Below are 21,602 nucleotides of genomic sequence, written 5' to 3'. Positions count from 1 at the left end.
AATTTCGAGCCGAAGCCCATGTGCTCCAGTACCGCAAAAAGATAGCGCCATTCTACCAGGTCAAACGCCATTTTGGCATCGAGTGAAAGAATTGCCGCTGGTTCTGACAATAACGGGGCTCGTGCCATTACCCCATGCAACCGTCTAAGATTCATCGCCGTGCTCCTGTGTGGCATAAATCCCGATTGATCAGGATGTATTAGTTGCACCAAATGAGGCAACAATCTGTTGGCCAGTAATTTCGCCAAAATTTTACTTTCGGCGTTAAGGAGGGATATTGGGCGGTATGATCCGCACTCTTCAGGTGGCTTGCCGGGTTTTGGTATTGCTACTATAGTCGCTGTACGTTGGTCAGGTGGTAATTGTCCCTGCTCCAGGCAGTCTTTATACATGTTAAGTAGGGGCGTAGAAAGCGTCTCCGACATGGTTTTGTACCATTCAATCGGTATCCCATTGGGCCCTAGCGCTTTCCCTGGGTGCAATGCTGTGATAGCTATTTGTACTTCCTCGGCTGTCAGGTCCGCGTCCAGCTCGTCTTTGTTTTCTTGTGACAAGGTGCGAGTGGGTACCCCAGTGAGAGATGCTTCTGCCATCTCCCGCGTGACTTCGAATTCAGGGGAGTATACTGATTGAAAGTGGTCTGCCAGGAGTTCCACTATCTGTGATGGTCGGGTCCGAACCTCCCCCGTAGGGTCTTTCAGTTGCAGTATGGCCCTCTGTCCCCCCCGCTTTTTCTCTAACCAGGCGAGGAGTCTACCCGCTTTGTCGCCTGCATCGTATATCCTATTTGTTGTCGCAGCTATGTTGTCTACCACTCTGCGGCGTATATGATCGGCGTGGCGCTGCTGACACAGCCGGAGCACGTGTTGTGTGGCCCTTGTCGGGTCGAGCTCATGGTCCTTGGTGGCCCTGTCAAGTTGTTCTTCCAGGTCTAGCATTTCCTGTGTTTGTGTGCGCTTATATCTAGTGATAATGGAGATGGCCTGCCCGCGAAGAACCGTCTTGTAGGCCTCCCACAAAGTCGTGGGGGACTCTACTGACCCTTCGTTTTCGGCGAGGTATGACCTCGTACCTTTTTTCAGTGCTTTGGCTACTGACGGTTCTTTAAGGTATCCCGGGTAAATCGGGTAAATGCGTTTTCGGGTCCGCTCAGGGTTGGAAAGAGTCAGTGTCAACGGGGAGTGGTCCGAGATACCTCGTGGTTTGATTTGTACGTCGTCGATAGTGAGGAGCCCTCCCCCCAGTGTTAGGAAATAGTCAATCCGTGATAGGCTGTCATGGACCGCCGAGTAATATGTGTACTGCCGGTCGTCCGGGTGGAACTGCCTCCATATGTCAACTAGCCCCTGTGCTTCCAGGAAGTCATGCAGCCGGGAAGGCCCTGGAGATTGCGGTCTCACCGGGAGTCGGTCATGTGCGTTGTGTGCCACCGCATTAAAGTCACCCCCTAATATGAGATCCCCCTCCGGTAGATCTAACAGAAATGTCCCCAAGTCCGGGAGAGCGATAGCGTGTAGTGCTGGCGGGACATACACCAAGACCACATTTAGCGGCCTCCCTTCCCACTGCCCGTGTGTCGCTGCAAAGCGTCCCTGTGTGTCTATTTTAGTGGATTGGATTATGTATCTCGACGAGCGGTGTATTAGAATCCCCGTACCACGGGGCCCCTTAGTGAATTCTGAGTGAGCAATCATACGGTAGCCTTTCCTGTCCAGGGCCTGTGTTGCTGTGCCTGTTAGGTGCGTTTCCTGTAGTAGGACCAGGGCTGGACTCAATCTCTTTATGCTCTGTAATACAAACCCTCGTTTGATCTTGTCCCCCAGGCCCCTTACATTCCATGACATGAGGCTCAATGGAGTCACCTGCCCTGTTCTAGATTCCCCCCTCACTGTGTCTGTTCGCGTGGAGTGTGTCATAGTGTCTACGGTTACAAGTACTAGTGTGTCGTATGAAGTGAGTTTGATTGATATGCCAGGTTGTCGCTATACTGCGCGCGTGTGCCATGTAGTTCCGTTCTTGACCATTGAAACAGTCTGAAAAATGCAAAACTCCCCTGCCCCCAACTCCCCCCCTCCCTGCCCCCCTGCTAAACGGACTTAGAACTGCCCGCCCCCCAAACTCAGCAGAGTAGCCTACTTGATTTTCACCCCCTGTAGTTCACAGGCCTGGGGTTTCCTCAGATCTAAGAAATGCGGTGATGAGTATTGTATCAGATGCGTTTAAATCAGTGTCAGTCAACTCTCCTAGATCTTGGTATTCTGAAACTGCATGTTTCAGGCAAGGAGTCTTCTCTGCTTTGAAATCGAACGCAAAGGAACAGGACTGTCTCTTCCTTTGCTTTCGGTTTTAGCAGAGGAGACGTCCTGCCTCCCACTGCAGCTGAAATCAGCGCTACCAATTAACCCCCTCCTGGGAGTTGAACTGTAGCACTTAGCAGACAAAAAGCATGGGCGTGTCGTGCCCAATGATTTCCCCTCCCTCCCCCCCTCTGTCACCAGGAGTTCTCTAATGAAAGAAATTCCCATTTGAAATGGGTGAAGACTTGCAGCGTGGAGGACAACAAAGGTAAGATTTTAGGGTCGAGTGTGCGCCCCCCCTGGGATGGTGTTGCGCCCCCCTGGGGGGGCGCGCCCCACAGTTTGAAGAACACTGCCATAGAGCTTGTCTCAGGCACGAGGGGCGCCCCAGCCAGCACAGCTCCTGCACCCTTGCCTCACCTTGCATGTTGTGCACCACGTGGTGCATGGGGAGATCCTGCAGCAGAATCAGGGAGTCCGGCAGTATGAGGAAAATTGCCTTGGCCTCTCTCCAAAAGCCTGCAATCGCACCCGGCCACAAGAGGAAGGAGTCAGCTGGCACAGTGTGTCCACACATGAGTGAATGGGCCTTCCTCTTCATGCTGCCAGCGCCTGAGGAGGTCCGTCTGCCTCCAGGCTATTTTCTAGTCCCTGGGTGGATAATCAAATCGCCGTTCCCGCCGTATGCGGTGAGGATTACAGAACATGGAATAAACTGACGTGTGGGTACATTGCACTGAGAATACTTGGAGATTTGGACAGTTTTATTTAACCCCTCCTGAGAACATTCGATAACTCGCAAAAGAAGCTAATATAACAAGGATCACTGAATAAAAACTGAACTTTGGAGGATTGCTTATCTACATGCATGAACGTGGAATAAAGTATTCCACTTTAGCCCTGAGGAAGCCTGTGTGGGTGAAACCCGTTGGCTGTGTGGATCAAGAGTAAAGAAGATTTTCTATGAAGACAAGTCTCCACAAAATATCTGTGTGATTTGTGTGCATATTGTATGCTGTTTAATATGTGCCTCTCTGAGCCAGTATAGTGTATAGTTTGATTTTAGGTCCTGTGGCAGTGGGCCTACAGAGGTGGGCACATTCTAGATTGATCTGTGTGGATACTTATAGTGATAGAAGAGCAAGTGCGGCTGTAATTGAGTTCCCTCACTGCCATTAGCGTTTTTTAAAATTTATTTTCTAGTCCTACAGCTTGCAATGAGAGGAAACACAGTGCCACCTACTAACTATTGAGAGGTATCCCACACCGCGAAAAATAAAAAACTGAACAATCTTGCAAGGAAACAGCCAGCGTAGGCTGCAGTGGCCTAAAGGGGCAATTAATGCAACACTGCCAAGAGTAGCAGAAAAAGACAAGAAAAGCTGAGAGGGAGCTGAGTGCACCACATGCCTCTGATAGCTGCCTGTTGCTATCACAAGGAGAAACAAGAACTGTTGATCTCCCTGGGCAGAGGAGACTGTCTCACCTCTCCAAAGGCCCTGCTAATCAGACAGCAACACACACTGCCTGCATTTCTAGAGAGGCACCTTAGCAAGATACTGCTGATCCCCTGACCAAGCAGGCTAGTGAACCAAATGGGAAACAAAGCACTAAGGATTAAGAGCTCCCAAGAGCCAAGTTAAACCCAAGCAGCAAAGCTAAAGGCAACAAGCCCATGAAGGGCACAAGGAGATCGTGCGCTGCACACGCACAACCCTCAGTGGGTGCTGACACCACCACAAGCGATTAAATTGCATCACACGCCGCTCTGATGAATGAACACCTCTATGAGCTAGTAGATGTACACGCAAAACTTTAGAAGAGGGCGCCCACGAAGAGGACGAAATGCACAAGGTCAGACTAGACAGCATGGGCAGGAGCCCAGGAGAGAGAGAGACCTCTCCACAGAAAAGAAGCAATGCCAAATGCAGGAGGGAGAGCCTCTACATCTCCACTGCCCCAGCGAAGCCCCGCAGTGGGCCAAAGACAGCACAGAGTGTCATCCCTCACACTGCCTCAAGATGGAGTCACCAGTGGCCCAAGACAGGCAAGACGAGAGTGGCACACTCTACGTGGCAAGGTGCCACTGTAACTTGTGCTCAAATGGCATGCGACCCCGCCAAGCATGCCTGATCAGAGGCAGGAGCAGACGCCACGATGGCGCAGGCTCGAGGTGCAAGCACGAGGCCCTTGAGTGAAGAAGGTGACCCACCATTCTGGTAGAGGAGCACCACAAAGACCCTTAGGAAAGGGATCGGACCGGCAAAAGGTCAGCGCAAAGAAGAGTGACAATCCTGTCACCATGAAGAACTGGACGAAAAGACTAACGAGAGGAGAAGAACAAGGAATAGTACCGCCACAAGACAAGAGTGCACCCGGAGACAGACACCAAGGTGGACCAACGTCCTTGGGGACAGCCCGATGGGGGAACCAAATGTAAGGCACAGCAAGCATGAACTGCGTCTCTCCCCAACGCTTCCCAGTGCGACTGTCCATCCCCAAGCATAGGCAGTCTAAGTCAGAAGCCATCCCTGCTCCTGACCTCAGATACCACGGGTGAAGAACAGCCTCAGCAAGACAAAGCTACGTGGCTGTGAAGTCCCTCCAGCCAGCCTATCTCCCAGAAAGTCGTCACCACCTGTCATCCAGGTTCAATGGCAACCACAACATCACTGCCAAGTGCATCACCCCATCCAAACTAAGGAGTAACATCATCACCGGGGTGGAGCCTTGCACCTGCAGAAGAACCAAGAGACCGAGGCACCCCCGTTCGAAATTAGAGACCAAATGTCCAGGGGCTTTCCGACAATCCATGTGTCCTGTTGGCAAGCCCACCAACCATTAAGTCCCACACCTGGGGGGCTTACAGAACAACGCCGTCGGATCTTGTTAGTGTTCTTGCAGTGGCCCCCAGGCAGCCCAGCACAGTCCACTCGGTATCGTAGCAGCCCGCACAAGGGCTTCAAGGGCATTCCCACACCCAGGGATCCTTGCACGAGAGATGGTCGAGAAGTGGCTTCACCGAAAAGGTACCGGGAGGCACCGCGGCCTCAGAGGATAACATCCTGAACATCATTGATGCAATTCCAGCCCTGGCAGATTGGTCATCGTAGTGGCCAGACACCTCAAGCGAAGACTCTGCAGCAGGACTCCACCGACGCTCCTGATGCACTATCATTTCGTTGACAGATACCTACACCATCACCGCCAGAGCACACAAGTTTATCCAGCAGTGTGTGAGAGGACATTGATCTAACGGACCGGCTGCCAAGGAATCCGGACTCCATCAACGCATCGTTTGTGCCCAGTAGACTCTGGTTAAATGATGGAAGTGTGCCGAGATGCGTGGGTGTTCCCAGCTGCACCTGTCCACCAATACCCTGCGGACTGCCTCTTTGAACAAAGAGACTGAATGGTGTCCTTTGTGAATAGTGTAGTTCCAGAAGTTGAACTTTGTTTTATTTTTAATAATGTTTGGGAGGAATGTAGTGTCGTACTGGACACGTTCTAGTGTCTCAGCAGACACTTAGTTGATCAACCAACCCCTTGTGGGACTGGACACACATGCACCTCACACCCATCCATCACAGGCATCACAAGTGACATGACCCGGTTAATAAAAGGGCCCGGGTGAATGTGCTTGTGGCCAGTTGAGTAAGCATTACGACTGTATCTGTGTCAGTCATTTAATAGCCACAACACCACAGGGGCGGCATTGAAGCATGCAGAGAAAGTCCTGTGACTCTTTAAATGTAACCTTCCTAACTACCCTGGGACACACACTGGTGGGAGGGTATGTGAGTACCGTATTGTATTGTTTGCGCCACAGCTGCATTTATGTCGCACTTCACACACATGGCGAGACAATGAAATGCTTTGCAAACGGGTCGAATACTACTTCATCTCTTGTGCTTGCTTTCGAATTGTTAGTTTGTAATGTGGCCTACTTGGGAGGTATTTTGGCGCTGTCCAGGGCTTTAAGTGGGAAGAAAAAATTAGGGGTCTCTCAAAGTAGTGTTGCCTATGTAAATAAGGACGTGGCTTAAAAGACGTAAGCTCAAAATCTGTGCCTATCATACTGTGCTGCCCTACTGCTATTTTGCTACTTCTGTCATTGCATTCAGATATATAATACAACAAGCAACATTACATATACAACAAGCCAGTACTTTTAGCTTTGTCAATGCTTGCTAGTTGCCTAATATAAATAAGAAACAACTATGGTTTTGTTGTATAGTATATTGTAAATGCTTCAGTTATGAAATGGTGAGACTGTGAAAGAACTATAACTAGTCTCTGTGAAGTTACATTGAAGGCAGTGAAGGGTGGCACTGAGGGTGATGAAAAAAATACAGAGCCCGATCGGTACCCGTCTCTTAACCTGCTTTTTAGGACTGCCAGTGCTCAGCACCGGCAAGACCCGGCCCACTTAAATCCCTAGAGTTGTGTGTGATGAACAGCATTGTGCTCTTATCGTGTTATATGTCCTGCTCCTTCAGGTATAGTGGCACAAAATAAGAGTGAGCAATAGGATACTTAAGCTTGGAAAGTACTATGCAGTGCCTGAAGGGTGAAGGGATGCAATGGGGCCTATATTAGAGAGCTTTCATGTTGTGTGTTTATGGCAGGGGCTGGGTTTGTGCTCGGGCATACCATTCATAATGTGTATTTGGATTTGGTTCTAGGGTGGGTATGATCATCAGTCCTGTTACACCTATGCCCTCATTCTGATGGTGAATGGCTCTTACTGCTGGTTGCTGGAGCCTTTCATCACTTGTCAGGAAGAGCTGTGATTTTACTGCCTTCCTGAATTTCAGGGGGCACTGAATTTTGATTATCTTTGTTTGGGGGAGAGCTATAGAGTGCACCAGTACTCCCTATATTCCCTTACCCCTAATCGGGAAGTCTCTTGAACTATTATTAAAGGAAAGCCTCAGGTGTTCCCCAGTAGACATTGATAGTGGGAGAAAAGAGGCTGCCCTGTAGGGCTCTGTACTGTTTGACAAGCTAAACCACAGTCCTTCAATGACGCCTCAGAGACCCAATGAGGATATGTTTAGTTTGTAATTGCACTGACCTTGAAGGTGACTGTACGGACTTCGTCAAGGTGGGCACACCTGCAAACAAATACAGAGCTACGCGTGAACCACAATTCTGTGGATGGGCACTACTCGTTTGGCACATGCATTATTGTAGTTCGCTCTTAACACGTGTACAGAAAACTGCTTCTCTTTTATTTCTTCATGAGGAGCATAATCCCAGTGTGTGACTGGTGCGACAGGTTTATCTGAGCTCAGATGCAAATGTGGCCATGCCACCCATTAACAATATGATCCTAAGTCTCACATCCATCCATGCGTGTATAACAAATCTCACCTTTGTACTTGAATTAAATAGGATATCCTAAATCAATGTAGTTTGGCATGATTAGGTACTGTGTGTGTGTATATATATATATATATATATATATATATATATATATATATATATATATATATATATATATGTATGTATATATATATATATACATATATATATATATATATATATACATACATATATATATATATATATATATATATATACATATACATATATATATATATATATATATATATATATATATATATATATATATATATATATATATATATATATATATATATATATATATATATATATATATATATATATATATATATATATATATATATATATATATATATATATATATATTACCTACTGGCGGTCGCCAGTAGGTATATATAGTTAGGATTTTTTCTCTATGGGTTTTTTGAAAATTCTATGTCTAATAACTTTGGCGTTTGTGGACGGAATTGGCTGAAATTTTCAGGAAAATGGCACATTTTGTTTCTGAGCAGCCCTTGAAAATTTGGTGGGGGTTCGTCAAGGGGGGGCCGAGAAAAAAGGGGGGTCCCAAAACGTGTTTTTAACATTGAGTTTTCCATAGGGCGGTTGGCCTCACTTTTAGCCCGAACGGCTGAATGGATTTGCACGAAACTTGGCAAAATTGTAGGGACTGGTAGCCCGATGTGCCTTTTGTAGGTCTCAATATATGTGCTCCAGTGGATTTTGAGAAATTAACGTTTAAAAAAAGATATATATCTGTAACAGCGGACCTGGCAGCGTCCCAGGACGCGTACTTTACGCGCAACGGAGCTTTGTGAAGCGAAGCTGATTGGTTCTCCGGCGTCTGTCAACATTCCAAACAGTCCGTAGCGGCCGCCATCTTGTCTCTCGGTAGGATCGAGAGACAAGAGGAGGCCAAAGCGAAGGGGCAAATGACCATAAGGGGGCATAGTACATTGTCGCTCACCCCCTAGGTTTGATGTGGAGGTTTTAAAAGGGCCCCGCGGGGCAGAAAAAAATAAAAATAATAATAATCGAACAGCTGAATGGATTTGCACGAAACTTGGCAAAATTGTAGGGACTGGTAGCCCGATGTGCCTTTGCTAGATCTCAATATATGTCCTCCAGTGGATTTTGAGAAATTAACGTTCAAAAAAAGATATATATCTGTAACAGCGCACCGCTTCGCGTACTTTTCGCGTTACGGAGCTTTGCGAAGCGAAGCTGATTGGCTCTCCGGTGTCTGTAAACATTCCAAACAGTCCGTAGCGGCCGCCATCTTGTCTCTCGGTAGGATCGAACAGCTGAATGGATTTGCACGAAACTTGGCAAAATTGTAGGGACTGGTAGCCCGATGTGCCTTTGCTAGGTCTCAATATATGTGCTTCAGTGCATTTTGAGAAATTAACGTTCAGAAACAAGATATATATCTGTAACAGCGCTCCGCTTCGCGGAGATAAAATTATATGTGTATTACCTAGCTGTTGCTAACACCAGTTAGCGACGGCTAGTAGAATATAGCGACCATCTTGGGCCCCACTTTGCATGTGAGTGATATTTATCACTAATGACATGCAAAGTGGGCATGCCAAGATGTTAGCGACTGGAAACAGTCGCTAACATCGCTATCTCCTATTATCAACTTTTGGAAATATTCGAGATAAGCGCGAATATCTCCAAAAGCTACCACCTGCCCTGAGCAGTTCTTAGCCATGTTATCCAATGGGAGGTGGATAACATGGCTAAGAGCATTAGCTCGGTAATGCATGAATATCGCTGAGTTTTCAGCGATATTAATGCATTGCGGTCGTTTTTTATCGTATTTCCGATAAACCTTGATAATAGCAAGGTTTATCTGCGATAATTTCTGACGGTAAAAAAATCGCTGCTAAGCATCGTTAGGGATAAATATCGCTTAACTTTGGTAATATGCCCCAACGTCTGTTAACGTTCGATTCGAAGGAAATCAGGAAGTGTTGAAAAACATTGTCTGCGCCATCTTGTCTTTTTTCAAATGCCACACTTTTGTCGTGCACGGCAGCCATTTTAGATGCCTTGACCAGACCCACTCTGTGCACGCTGTCGATCCTTAGCATGGCTCCCCACCCTCGCAAGCATCTCCCCCAGGCAGTGGTCACCCCCGCTCTCTGTCTTATGCATGGGTAATAAACCTCCCCCCATCTGCGCTGCTCTTCCCTGAGAATCACACCCTGTGCCCGCCCGACACCTCCCTTTCGCCCTATTCACTACCGCACCCTCTGACACTCCTTTTCCTCTGTGTCCGATTGTCCAGGCTGGTCCTAGGGTATCAGCTAGCCCTGCAGATGTAGTTTATGGCCACAGCTGTAAAGAATCACCCCTCTTCAAAGGAGTTATAGTAGATCAAGGCCCACACTCGATGAGATCCGTCACAGCAGAAGCGTTGCTATTATCTGAAAACCATCCTGTATTGTGATTGGGGAGGGGACCGAGCCTGAAGCGGAAGATTCCAGGGATGACTCTTTGTACATCAAAGTTTTTACAATTATGTGTCACATTAAAAATATATAGCACTCCGACAAAGTAGTAAGATTATAAAACTTTAATAATTTATAAATATATACAAGAAAATAGTAATAACATATAAACATTTTTAGGGAAAAACAACGAAGTAGCGGTCGGCTGTGCGAATAGTCCCAACGCAGCACAACGTCCAGATTTCCGGCGTGGGGCGTCGCGGGGGGTGGGTCATCAGTAGCAAACTGTTGTGCGAATAGTTCCAAGGCAGCAGAACGCGCTGAAATCTAGATGACACGAAAGTGATGTCTAGTAAGTTGCCACCCAGCAAATAACGGCATGGGGCGTCGTGGGGGGTGGGTCATCAGTAGCAAACTGTTGCGCGAATAGTTCCAAGGCAGCAGAACGATGGCACCAAGGTGATGTCCAGTAAGTTGCCGCACTGGTTTTGGTATCCTACAATGCTGCTCCGAATAACGGCGTGGGGCGCCCCGGGGGAGGCGGCGTGAACGGGCCTCTCCAGGTGGAGTGTCATCTGTTGTAGTGGGGCGCCCCTTTACCGTTTCAGTTGCCATTCCGTCCGTTTTTGGTCCACTGTGTCAAAAGCCGCAATTCAGCTGAGTTGCGCCCACTCTTGCGGTGCAGCGATAGGCGGCTGTCACAGGACTCTCAAAATGGCGGCAGGCTGTTTCCTTTTTGGGCCTGGTCCACTGAAATGGCCCTGGGACACCTTGGAAATCGGACGCTTGTCTGCTAGGTCTTGGACCCCATTCTAGAAAGCGTCCCCTCCGCCTTGAGAATTCATCAAAAGTTTTGGGGGCTCCGACTCCTGCAGGCTTCTGGTGGGGAGCGGCTGCCATGATTGCTCGCGGAATGACCACGACTGAGCTACGAGATGGTGGTGCTCTCATGCTGACGCCAGCTTCAGTCTGAAACATCCAGAAACAAGGTGGGGCTTTCATCGTTTGGGAAAAAAAAAAAGTTTTCATCCAATGAAAAGTGTTGTTTTTAGGTCACATGATCAAGCCTTCCATCATTAGGAAACCAAAAGTAAAATGAACCAATGAAAAGTTTTATAAACAAGTCACATGACCTGTTATGCGGCATAGGGTGTAAAATGCGGAGAAAATACGTTGGCACGTGAGGCGGCGTCAGTAGCGGACCGATGTGCGAATAGGCCGAAGGCAACACAACGCGCCAAGATCCGGATGGCACCGAGGTGGTGTCCAGCAAGTTGCAGCACTGGTGTGGCCATCCTACAATGCTGAAAGTCGGCGTGGGGCGCCCCGTTGGCACGTGAGGCGGCGTCAGTAGCGGACCGATGTGCGAATAGGCCGAAGGCAACACAACGCGCCAAGATCCGGATGGCACCGAGGTGGTGTCCAGCAAGTTGCAGCACTGGTGTGGCCATCCTACAATGCTGAAAGTCGGCGTGGGGCGCCCCGTTGGCACGTGAGGCAGCGTCAGTAGCGGACCGATGTGCGAATAGGCCGAAGGCAACACAACGCGCCAAGATCCGGATGGCACCGAGGTGGTGTCCAGCAAGTTGCAGCACTGGTGTGGCCATCCTACAATGCTGAAAGTCGGCGTGGGGCGCCCCGTTGGCCTGTGAGTTTGCGTCAGTAGCGGACCGATGTGCGAATAGGCCGAAGGCAGCACAACGCGCCAAGATCCGGATGGCACCGAGGTGGTGTCTAGTAAGTTGCCGCACTGGTGTGGCCATCCAACAATGCTGAAAGTCGGCGTGGGGCGCCCCGTTGGCCTGTGAGTTTGCGTCAGTAGCGGACCGATGTGCGAATAGGCCGAAGGCAGCACAACGCGCCAAGATCCGGATGGCACCGAGGTGGTGTCTAGTAAGTTGCCGCACTGGTGTGGCCATCCAACAATGCTGAAAGTCGGCGTGGGGCGCCCCGTTGGCCTGTGAGTTTGCGTCAGTAGCGGACCGATGTGCGAATAGGCCGAAGGCAGCACAACGCGCCAAGATCCGGATGGCACCGAGGTGGTGTCTAGTAAGTTGCCGCACTGGTGTGGCCATCCTACAATGCTGAAAGTCGGCGTGGGGCGCCCCGTTGGACTGTGAGATGGCGTCAGTAGCGGACCGATGTGTGAATGGGGCCGAAGGCAGCGCAACAATATTTTCGGAATAGAAGACACCACTAGGCGCTGAGATTCCAAGATCCGGATGGCACCGAGGTGGTGTGTAGCAAGTTGCCGCACTGGTGTGGCCATCCTACAATGCTGAAAGTCGGCGTGGGGCGCCCCGTTGGCCTGTGAGTTTGCGTCAGTAGCGGACCGATGTGCGAATAGGCCGAAGGCAGCACAACGCGCCAAGATCCGGATGGCACCGAGGTGGTGTCTAGTAAGTTGTCGCACTTCTGTGGCCATCCTACAATGTTGAAAGTCGGCGTGGGGCGCCCCGTTGGCCTGTGAGATGGCGTCAGTAGCGGACCGATGTGTGAATGGGGCCAAAGGCAGCGCAACAATATTTTCTACAATATTTTCGGAGTAGAAGACACCACAAGGCGCTGAGATGCCAAGATCCGGATGGCACCGAGGTGATGTCTAAGTTGCGGACCGATGTGCGAATGGGGCCAAAGGTAGCGTAACAAGATTTTCTGTATGGAAGATACCACTAGGCGTTGAGATGCCAAGATTCGGATGGCACCGAGGTGATGTCTAGCAAGTTGTGCCACTGGTGTGGCCATCGTACAATGGTAAAAGTCGGCGTGGGGCGCCCTATTGGCCTGTGAGATGGTGTCAGTAGCGGACTGATGTGCGAATGGGGCCAAAGGCAGCGCAACAATATTTTCTGACTGACACCACAAGGCGCTGAGATGCCAAGATCCGGATGGCACCGAGGTGATGTCTAAGTTGCGGACTGATGTGCGAATGGGGCCAAAGGCAGCGTAACAATATTTTCTGTATGGAAGATACCACTAGGCGTTGAGATGCCAAGATTCGGATGGCACCGAGGTGATGTCTAGCAAGTTGGTGTGGTCATCCTACAATGCTGAAACTCGGCGTGGGTCACCCCATTAGCCTGTGAGATGGCGTCAGTAGCGGACCGATGTGCGAATAGGCCGAAGGCAGCACAACGCGCCAAGATCCGGATGTCACCGTGGTGGTTTCATAGTTGAGAGGCACTTCATCTGCAGTGGGGCGCCGAGATCCGGATGGCACCGAGGTGATGTCTAGCAAGTTGCTGTACTGGTGTGGTCATCCTACAATGCTGAAATGTAGTGGGGCGCCCATTTACCGTTTCAGTTGCCATTCAGCTGAGTTTCGGCTGCTCTTGATGCTACAGCGACAGGCGGCTGCAAGAGGACTCTCAAAATGGCGGCCTGTTCTTTGGATTTGGGCCTGGTCCACTAAAATGGCCCTGGGACACCTTAGAACTTGGACGCTCGATTTTTTTTTTCCTTTCCTGTAAATGCAAAAAAAGGTAAATGCCCGGTACGTTACACGCTTCATCTGCCACGATGAACTCTCCTGAGGAACCGAAAAAAAATATAGTTGTGGTAACTATACCATGCATCGTCATATGGAGAGGTGGCACCAATTAATTATAGTGCTGCATAAAAGAGAGATTTGGAGGAGAACCCCTGACCTGCTAGTACATTCATCAAAGAAGTGGCACTGAGAGCTTCAGAGGCAAGGGAAACGGTCCCAAATATTTAGAAGAACTTTGGAAAGATTAAAATGACATGTTTAGATTGTGGTAAATTAATTTAATGTGGACAGATGAGTGTTACTCTAATAAATACAGCATATGAACATCATCATAGTCGATGGTTGGTAGAGACATTTTGACTATATCCTGGACCTGCCCGTCCTCGCCCAAAATGGCGCCGGAATAAATGGGACTCGTAACTCCTTGTTGTGTACTGGTTGCAGAACCTTGAAATCACGAGATACGAATGCAGTTTTGAAGCACATGGCGGGCGGGGACGAGAATTGATTGAATATTTCGACATCCCTATTGATATTAAGTTCTGATGTGTTATTGATTACTGTACTGTTGAAAGTTCGAATTAACGTCACCCATGGTACTTGCCCGCAAATGTATATCTAGATAATTTTATTGTAACTGGCCCTGTCGTATTTTAATTATAAAATGTACGTCCACCGATTCCGTAACTGTTAGACACCTTAGTTCTTGCAACCTAATGGCCCGCCCGTTACGTTCCTCTACAGTGTAAATGTCTATTCATCATATACGATTACAGTTTGCTCCGTGACAGGCCCACGTGGTTATAGGCTCGTATTTGTATAATGAAATTTTCACAATAAAGGTTTTTAAAAGAAAACATGGTAGTAGTATGTACATTGGTAAAGTTTTTAATAATAGTCACTGTTTTAGAATCATTAAAAGGCAAGTGAAATAAAGCAGACCAATTACATGAAGGGTAAAAGGTATAATACGAAGGAACGCAGTAAAGATAAATGGTCAAGGGCTGTTGTGTTTTCTATTCCTGCAACATAAAGTGATCGATAAGAATCTCATATTCAGGCGTATCGGCGACTAAGACAGCAGGTCGACCCTCTTTTGCTCAACGGCTCCGTCATGGGACGAAGAAACGCTCTTTTTCTCGAAAAAAGAATATATTTTACTTGCAGGACAGTTGTAAAATTTCCGGGAAAGTACATTAGCCTGGAACATTATAACATATATTTAAGAAAAAATAATGTTCGGAAGTAATTAAAAGCGTAATTTTTAGGTGATATGACCAAGGCTTTCATCATTAGAATAAGAAAAGTAAAATGAACCAATGAAAAGTTTTATTAACAAGTCACATGACTTGTTATGCTTACGTTACGCGCTGCGCGCCCCGGATGACTTCCGGATGCGCTAACGCGGCGCGTCATATGACGCATTACGCGACAACGCAGGTCCAGAATATAGTCAAAATGTCTCCACCAACCAGCGGTCGAAACACAACCCCTTTCAGCAGGCTAAATAGTTCTGTTAAATGACAACAGAAGGGACAGGCAACAAGAACCATCAGTCAAAGAGGGGAGGGCTAGTTCTTCTCTACCGGGTTACATTGGGGCGCTACCGGAACTGATCGAATTGGTAGTCTACAGTGTTTCTGGATGTTTCAGACTGAAGCTGGGGTTAGCATGAGAGCAGCACCATTTCGTAGCTCCGTCGTGGCCATTCCGCAACCAATCATGGCAGCCGCTCTTTATCGTTATTTTGGGCAGGGTGGGTGGCGGAGCCGAGCTGTTTTGCAGCCATCATTGTGTGGAGTTCAGTTCATCTCACTAGTTTTGTATTTGTCATGAGGGGTTGTTCCTAAAGTTTCTATTTTAGCGAGGTCAAAAAGAGATCCCATTAGTGGCCTACTGATTTTGCTCGATTCCTTTTCTTTTTTTTTACACGATTTTTCGTTATCTGCAAAGACTAAACAGAGTATTGCGACTCTGTGTTTGTTTGTAAATAGAGAATGAACCAAAGAGAACTAATTCTAAAACAGTAAATACTTGGATAACAATCAATCAAATGGAGAGAGAAGCAGGCACGACGGATTACAACGGGGGCAAAGGCCTGCGTTAACTACCTTTCACTATCTGCAAAGAGAGAGTACTCCTAATAGAAATGAGGGGTGGGGGCACCATTCAAAGCAGATCAGTGTGCATAAACACGAAAATGTTTTCACTTACCACGTACTTGACATTCGACAGCTTATGATATTTGCTATTAAAAAACCATTGAAATTCACTGAAAAAACCATAGGTTATAGACCATATATAGTTAGGAATTAGCATTTACAAAACCTTGAAAATTCACTGAAAAAACCATAGGTTATAGACCATATATAGTTAGGAATTAGCATTTAAAAAACCTTATTTTACTCACACAAAACCATTGAAATTCCATATATAGTTAGTTGCACTAACTATATATCGCGCACCCGCAATCCACTGCTGATCATGTCACATATTACATCATTCATGACATGGTCAGTGACATCACTGATGACATCACTGATGACATCTCAAATGACATCACTGATGACATCACTGATGACATCTCATTTGACATCATTCTTGTGCTAATACGATAAACCTCTTCAGACTCTAATATAACCTTAGATACACTCAGTGTATACAGACACTCACACACTGCCACTCATCCATGGAGTTACTCACACACCCAGTCAGTCATGCAAAGAAACAATCTCACCTCCATTTCTTCAACTATACAGTTAAACACACCTTACTTATTGAAACATATACTAACACATATTTACTCTCTTATACAATCCCTGATACAAGTTCACAATGATCGATACAACCACTCACTCATTCAGTGGCTCTCATGCACAGTTATTTATATATGCCAACTCTCACATGTACTGTGTTTTACATATGTACTTACTATGACATGTAGCATTGAGATATCCATTCACTCATCAATACACTCATGCACACAGTCAACTGCCCATGTAGCTGTTTCCACATGCACTCTTGAACTCATACACCTAGTGAATAAACTGCTCACACATCTATGCATAGAGTCACACACCTTCCAGCCACCCCCACACAAACTCAATCTGCCATAGAAATACTTGGGCAACCAATTAATAACACATATAGCCTCTCGTATAGCTAATGATCAACACATGCAGCAGTTTACAGAACAACAGACATAATGATGCACAAATTAAGACAGTTTAGTCACTAACCCATGCACTCAGTGAGACACATTTAATCACTCACTCATACATTCAGTCATGCACCTACTAAATCCTTCGTCCAGACACTTATACATCTACTCATTCTTCAATATGTAAAACATATTTAAACTTTACAGAAACACACAGTCACTGGATGACGTCATCAGTGATCTCATCAGTGATGTCATTTGAGATGTCATCAGTGATGTCATCAGTGATGTCACTGACCATGTCATGAATGATGTAATATGTGACATGATCAGCAGTGGATTGCGGGTGCGCGATATATAGTTAGTGCAACTAACTATATATGGAATTTCAATGGTTTTGTGTGAGTAAAATAAGGTTTTTTAAATGCTAATTCCTAACTATATATGGTCTATAACCTATGGTTTTTTCAGTGAATATATATATATATATATAACTACTCTATCAATCTATCTTGCAAGAATATTAACTCACCAACATTGCTTGAAAAGTTCTGCCTGTTGTTTGTGATTTTTAGGGAAGAGCAGGTAGCTGTGGAATTGGTCCAGCGAGGAGATATTGTTAAGGTAGTCCCTGGTGGCAAGTTCCCAGTGGATGGGAAAGTCATTGAAGGCAACTCAATGGCAGATGAGTCTCTTATCACAGGTAAGTTTCAGTATGGCTGTTCATGTGAAATAAAATGTAACACTGCAAAATGTCTTTGAAGTAATACAAAGTCTAGCTCTCACCGAAATAGAGAAGTTACATTGTGATATTCAGAGAATAAACAGTTGTGTGATATTAAACAAGAAATAACCCTTAGTAATGCCAAATGTATTTTATAGTGCTGCATTCATCTTGCATTTTCTGGTCAGAATGATTCTATTACTAATGTGTAAGCCCAATGCATCTAATGCATCCTCTTTCCTGCCGCTTCCTTGATTGAAATGAAACCTTCTGAGGTGCCAGACTGGATCTGAACATTTTTCTACAGCTACATATGTCACCGACTCTGGATGATGTCCCACGAAGTCATAGATGGAGTCATGTGACTATGCTGGACTTAGAGCCCCACCTACTTAAAGGGCACCTGTCTTTGGGGACCCAGATACTTTTTTAATGTATTCATCAATGCAGGATCCAAGATGCTGAGTTTTCTTGTTTTTTTCCTACACCTTTTTTGAAGTTATGTCCTGCCTATAGACGACTATAAGCCCTGCAACAAGTGCCTTCCACTGACGTTGGTCACGGATCCTCACCCAGTGCTTGTGGCTTCTGGGTCATTTCAACAGTCCATGTAGTGTGGATTGGATATGGTTGCCTCAGTGGCTCGTGCTATGTGGCTGGAAATTCCTGTGTGGTAGTTCTCAATGATTGCAAACTACAGTTTTTTTTCTGGGGTTGTCTAATTACAGTTGTTGGGCATGCCCTTTTAGGGAAATTATTTGTTTGGAGCAAACGATATGCATCTGCTAGGCTAGAAAGGGTGAAGCAATTAAAGGACAAAGTAGGAGTGTTGGGTTTGTCCTCTCCAGCTAAAAAGGTTCACCATCCTTACTGGAATTTGTGAGGTTGATGGACATCAGTTCGGCATAAATCAAATGCAGCAACAGCTTTCTCACTTCTTTGTCAAACTCTCCTGCTAAGAATACTTCACTGTCATGCATCGTAAGATGGCAATTGAAAGTGGATAGCCAGAGTTTTTGAGCCATTGGACAGGAAATCCAGAGATGAATGAGACCCATTTGATATGGTGTTTCTCAACAAGTCTCTCAGGAAATAGAAGTTCATGATGGTCATGGTTACTCTTCTTCATATTGACTTGGCTCTAGAGATCAAGACTATTTAGTCTTAATGAATCTGCAAGATGAGTATTGCCATATTCCAATTGCTCAGGGTCAAAGAACGTATCTGAGATTTACTGAAGCAGATCAACATTTCCAATTTGCTATTCATCCTTTTGGTTTGGGTTCACCCCTTGAGTGTATCTGTGGTGGTAGCTCATCTCCTCTGACAAATGGCTTCTTGTGGCTAGTGTACAGAATATGCTGTTGCATAATCTTTCAAGTACTATTGCCCTTTTATACAAGCTGGGATTTTCAGTGAACTACAAAACATATCACCTGATTTCAACTTGGTGGCATCAATTGATAGGGGGTGTTTTGGATACTTCACTCACAAAGATGTTTCATTAATTTCTCAGCATTGCCTCTAAGTTAGAAAAGTTCTGATAGCACCAAACACAATTAGTAAAGGCAGTGCTAAGGATGCTAGGTCTGATGGTCTCTTGCAATTTTCGGTACTTGAACCTGAGAAAGGAGGTCTAGATTCTTACAGGCAATACTTGTGAGATGCATTACTTGAACAAGCATTGTGGACTAGACTCTCACTCATTGTGTCGAGAGGCAATGGAGATGTAGTTGTGGGATGCCAATGGAGGAATTGGCCTATCAGCAGTTCATCTAGAGGGGAAGGACAATGTGAAGGACGATTATTTAAACAATATGTCATCAGTCAATCATGAATGTAAGTTTCATTCAGAGGTTCGTTTACGAGTGTATCGAATCTAGGGGTTCTCAGTGATTGATTTGTTTCTGATGTCTTCAAACAAGAAATGGCACTTCTCTTACTTCATGAAAGTTCACTCTGTAGAGGTGCTCTAGTGACAGACTGGGTTTTCCCACTGCATTATGCCTTTCATCCAGTACATCTTCTGCCAAGGGTGATGCATAAAATGTGGTTCTATGAAGCTCAGAAAGCTTGGTGGCTCCTGTTGGGGCAAGGGGTCCATGACATTTGAAATATTTTCAACTTAGTATCTGTCCTTTGATCTGGCTTTCTTTTATTAAGAACCTTTTGTTTCAGGGAGAGGTAGAGAATCTTCACCCCTGTTTCAAGAATTTAAAACCTCATGTTTGAAACTTTAGAAGTTTACATTAAGTTCTTACCCCAAAAAGGGTTCATAAGGTAGTTATCTCCTTCGGCATCCCTCTATTATGGCAGTGTATTCCAGTAGGTGTGCACCTATTCATCATTGTGTATAGAGAAATGTGTAGAGAGAGAGGCATAGATCATTTGTAAGCTTTTTGTGGCCTCTGTGGCTACAAAAGATCTGAATGGTCATGGATAAAGAGGTTTGTTGCAGCTGTTTCAGCATGTTTGTTCTCACCTTGTAGGGATTCTATGTTTAAGGTGCCTCTTGTTGCTTCTTTTCTTTGAGAATCACAGAATAAATATCATTGGATTCCTTCTGTTGGTCCAGCTTTAATAAGGCTCTGACCTTCTTGACGGGGAAGCCCTTAGGGCTCCTGTATTCATGCCCTCTCAGATATTTATCTTGTAAGCCCACCTTCTTATTGGCAATCACTTCTAATAGGAGGGTTAATGAGGTGCAAGTATTATCTCCTTCTCCACTTTTATTTATGAGAGTTAAGCCTAAGGTGAAGACTCTGAATTTCATATTCACAGGTGATTTCTTTGCCTTCATGTATACTTCTCATCCTTCAAAAGAGACAGAGGAATTTCATAGGTTAAACCACAGGTAGGTTTTGAGAGACTGCATACATAGGACCCAGACATTTACATGTGATAATTACTTATTTGTTGGATGCCACTGTCACCACTTTGATAAGGCTGTTAGGAAGAAGACCAGTTTGAAATGTTCCTTTGACAGCTCAGCACTGTTATTGACTGGTGGGTAAGCAGGCTTTTGTAGGTTTATGGGCCCAGTCTGATATGTTTTCTGAAAGCTTAGGCTGTATTCGGAATAGGTTATTCCAAATACAGCCCAGGCTTTGTGTCCCTACATCTTCTGGAAGCGTAGCCTTAGTCAACATGCCAGCTTGAGTCAGAGCACCTGGTAGATGGTAACCCACAAACCGACTGCGCATTACATGAGGATTATGGTTTTTGGCAATGATCAGACCTGGATAACTCACAGGAGTTCTTATTGTTAGTAGGTTCCATACCTGGAGAAGTGTGGCTCAATGGTTAGAGCGGCAGACCCTGATGCAGAGGTCTAGCCCGTGACCAGGGTTCAATTCCCTGCCTCGGTGGGTCTTGGGCTCAAAATTCCACGGACCTGATAATTCTCGCCTCGGTGCCTATTCCAATCAGGGAGTCCCACTCTGCAACTCTGGGCAATAGCTTGCTTAATCTCCACAACGGCCCCCACAACGCTAAGGATGCCTGGCCTCCACCTTGGGGGTGCCCAGGAGTGGACACCTCACAGGGAAAGCCAGGATGGGTTCCACAGCGGTATTCGTACAAGCGCCTTGAGACCCTTGCGGGTGAGTAGTGCGCTATACAAGTATCAATTTACATTTACATTACATTACATTTACATTTACCTCCTTTTACACACAAAAAAATATATTTTTATGGCTTTTATTAAAATCAAAATCCTATTCTTGTGCATCTTAAGTGTAAAGTAGTGTCAATAAAAACAGAGTAGTTGCAACAACAACAAAAACAGCCAATAAATGGAATATTAGCAGAACTGCAACATTAAAATAGTAATTTAGGATATGCGGGTATTTGTTCTTCAACCACACTCTACTTGCCCTTACTAACTCTATCTTAGCACCAGAGGGAGCCTGTATAAGTTTCTTTGTTGGCTTTGTCTTCCTCCTGCCTACTTTAGTGGAACAATGAAGAAAAGACGATAAGGCCTTTCTAGTGGGCCAAAGTCCCTGCTCGGGGCCTTTGAAAAGGTGTTCACAGTTCCTGTCTGCAAAAGCCCAATCTCTCAGCAACCTGGATGCATTAACATCCTTCTCTCACTTACACTTGT

At 46.0% G+C, this 21,602-nt stretch overlaps 1 protein-coding gene across 5 annotated transcripts in view; it reads left to right on the top strand.

The window, feature by feature from the left end:
* Positions 1-21,602, top strand: part of ATP7B (ATPase copper transporting beta) — a 535,606-nt gene that overhangs the window by 377,838 nt on the left and 136,166 nt on the right. For all 5 annotated transcript variants that reach the window (XM_078657262.1, XM_078657264.1, XM_078657263.1 and 2 more), the window contains one exon: positions 17,349-17,476. In XM_078657262.1, coding sequence (XP_078513388.1) covers positions 17,349-17,476 — 128 coding nt within the window. The remainder of the gene's footprint in view (positions 1-17,348; positions 17,477-21,602) is intronic.

This window comes from Lissotriton helveticus, chromosome 8 (genome assembly GCF_964261635.1).
Source record: "Lissotriton helveticus chromosome 8, aLisHel1.1, whole genome shotgun sequence".
NCBI classification, from domain to species: domain Eukaryota; kingdom Metazoa; phylum Chordata; class Amphibia; order Caudata; family Salamandridae; genus Lissotriton; species Lissotriton helveticus.
This window is presented reverse-complemented; position numbering and strand designations above follow the sequence as displayed.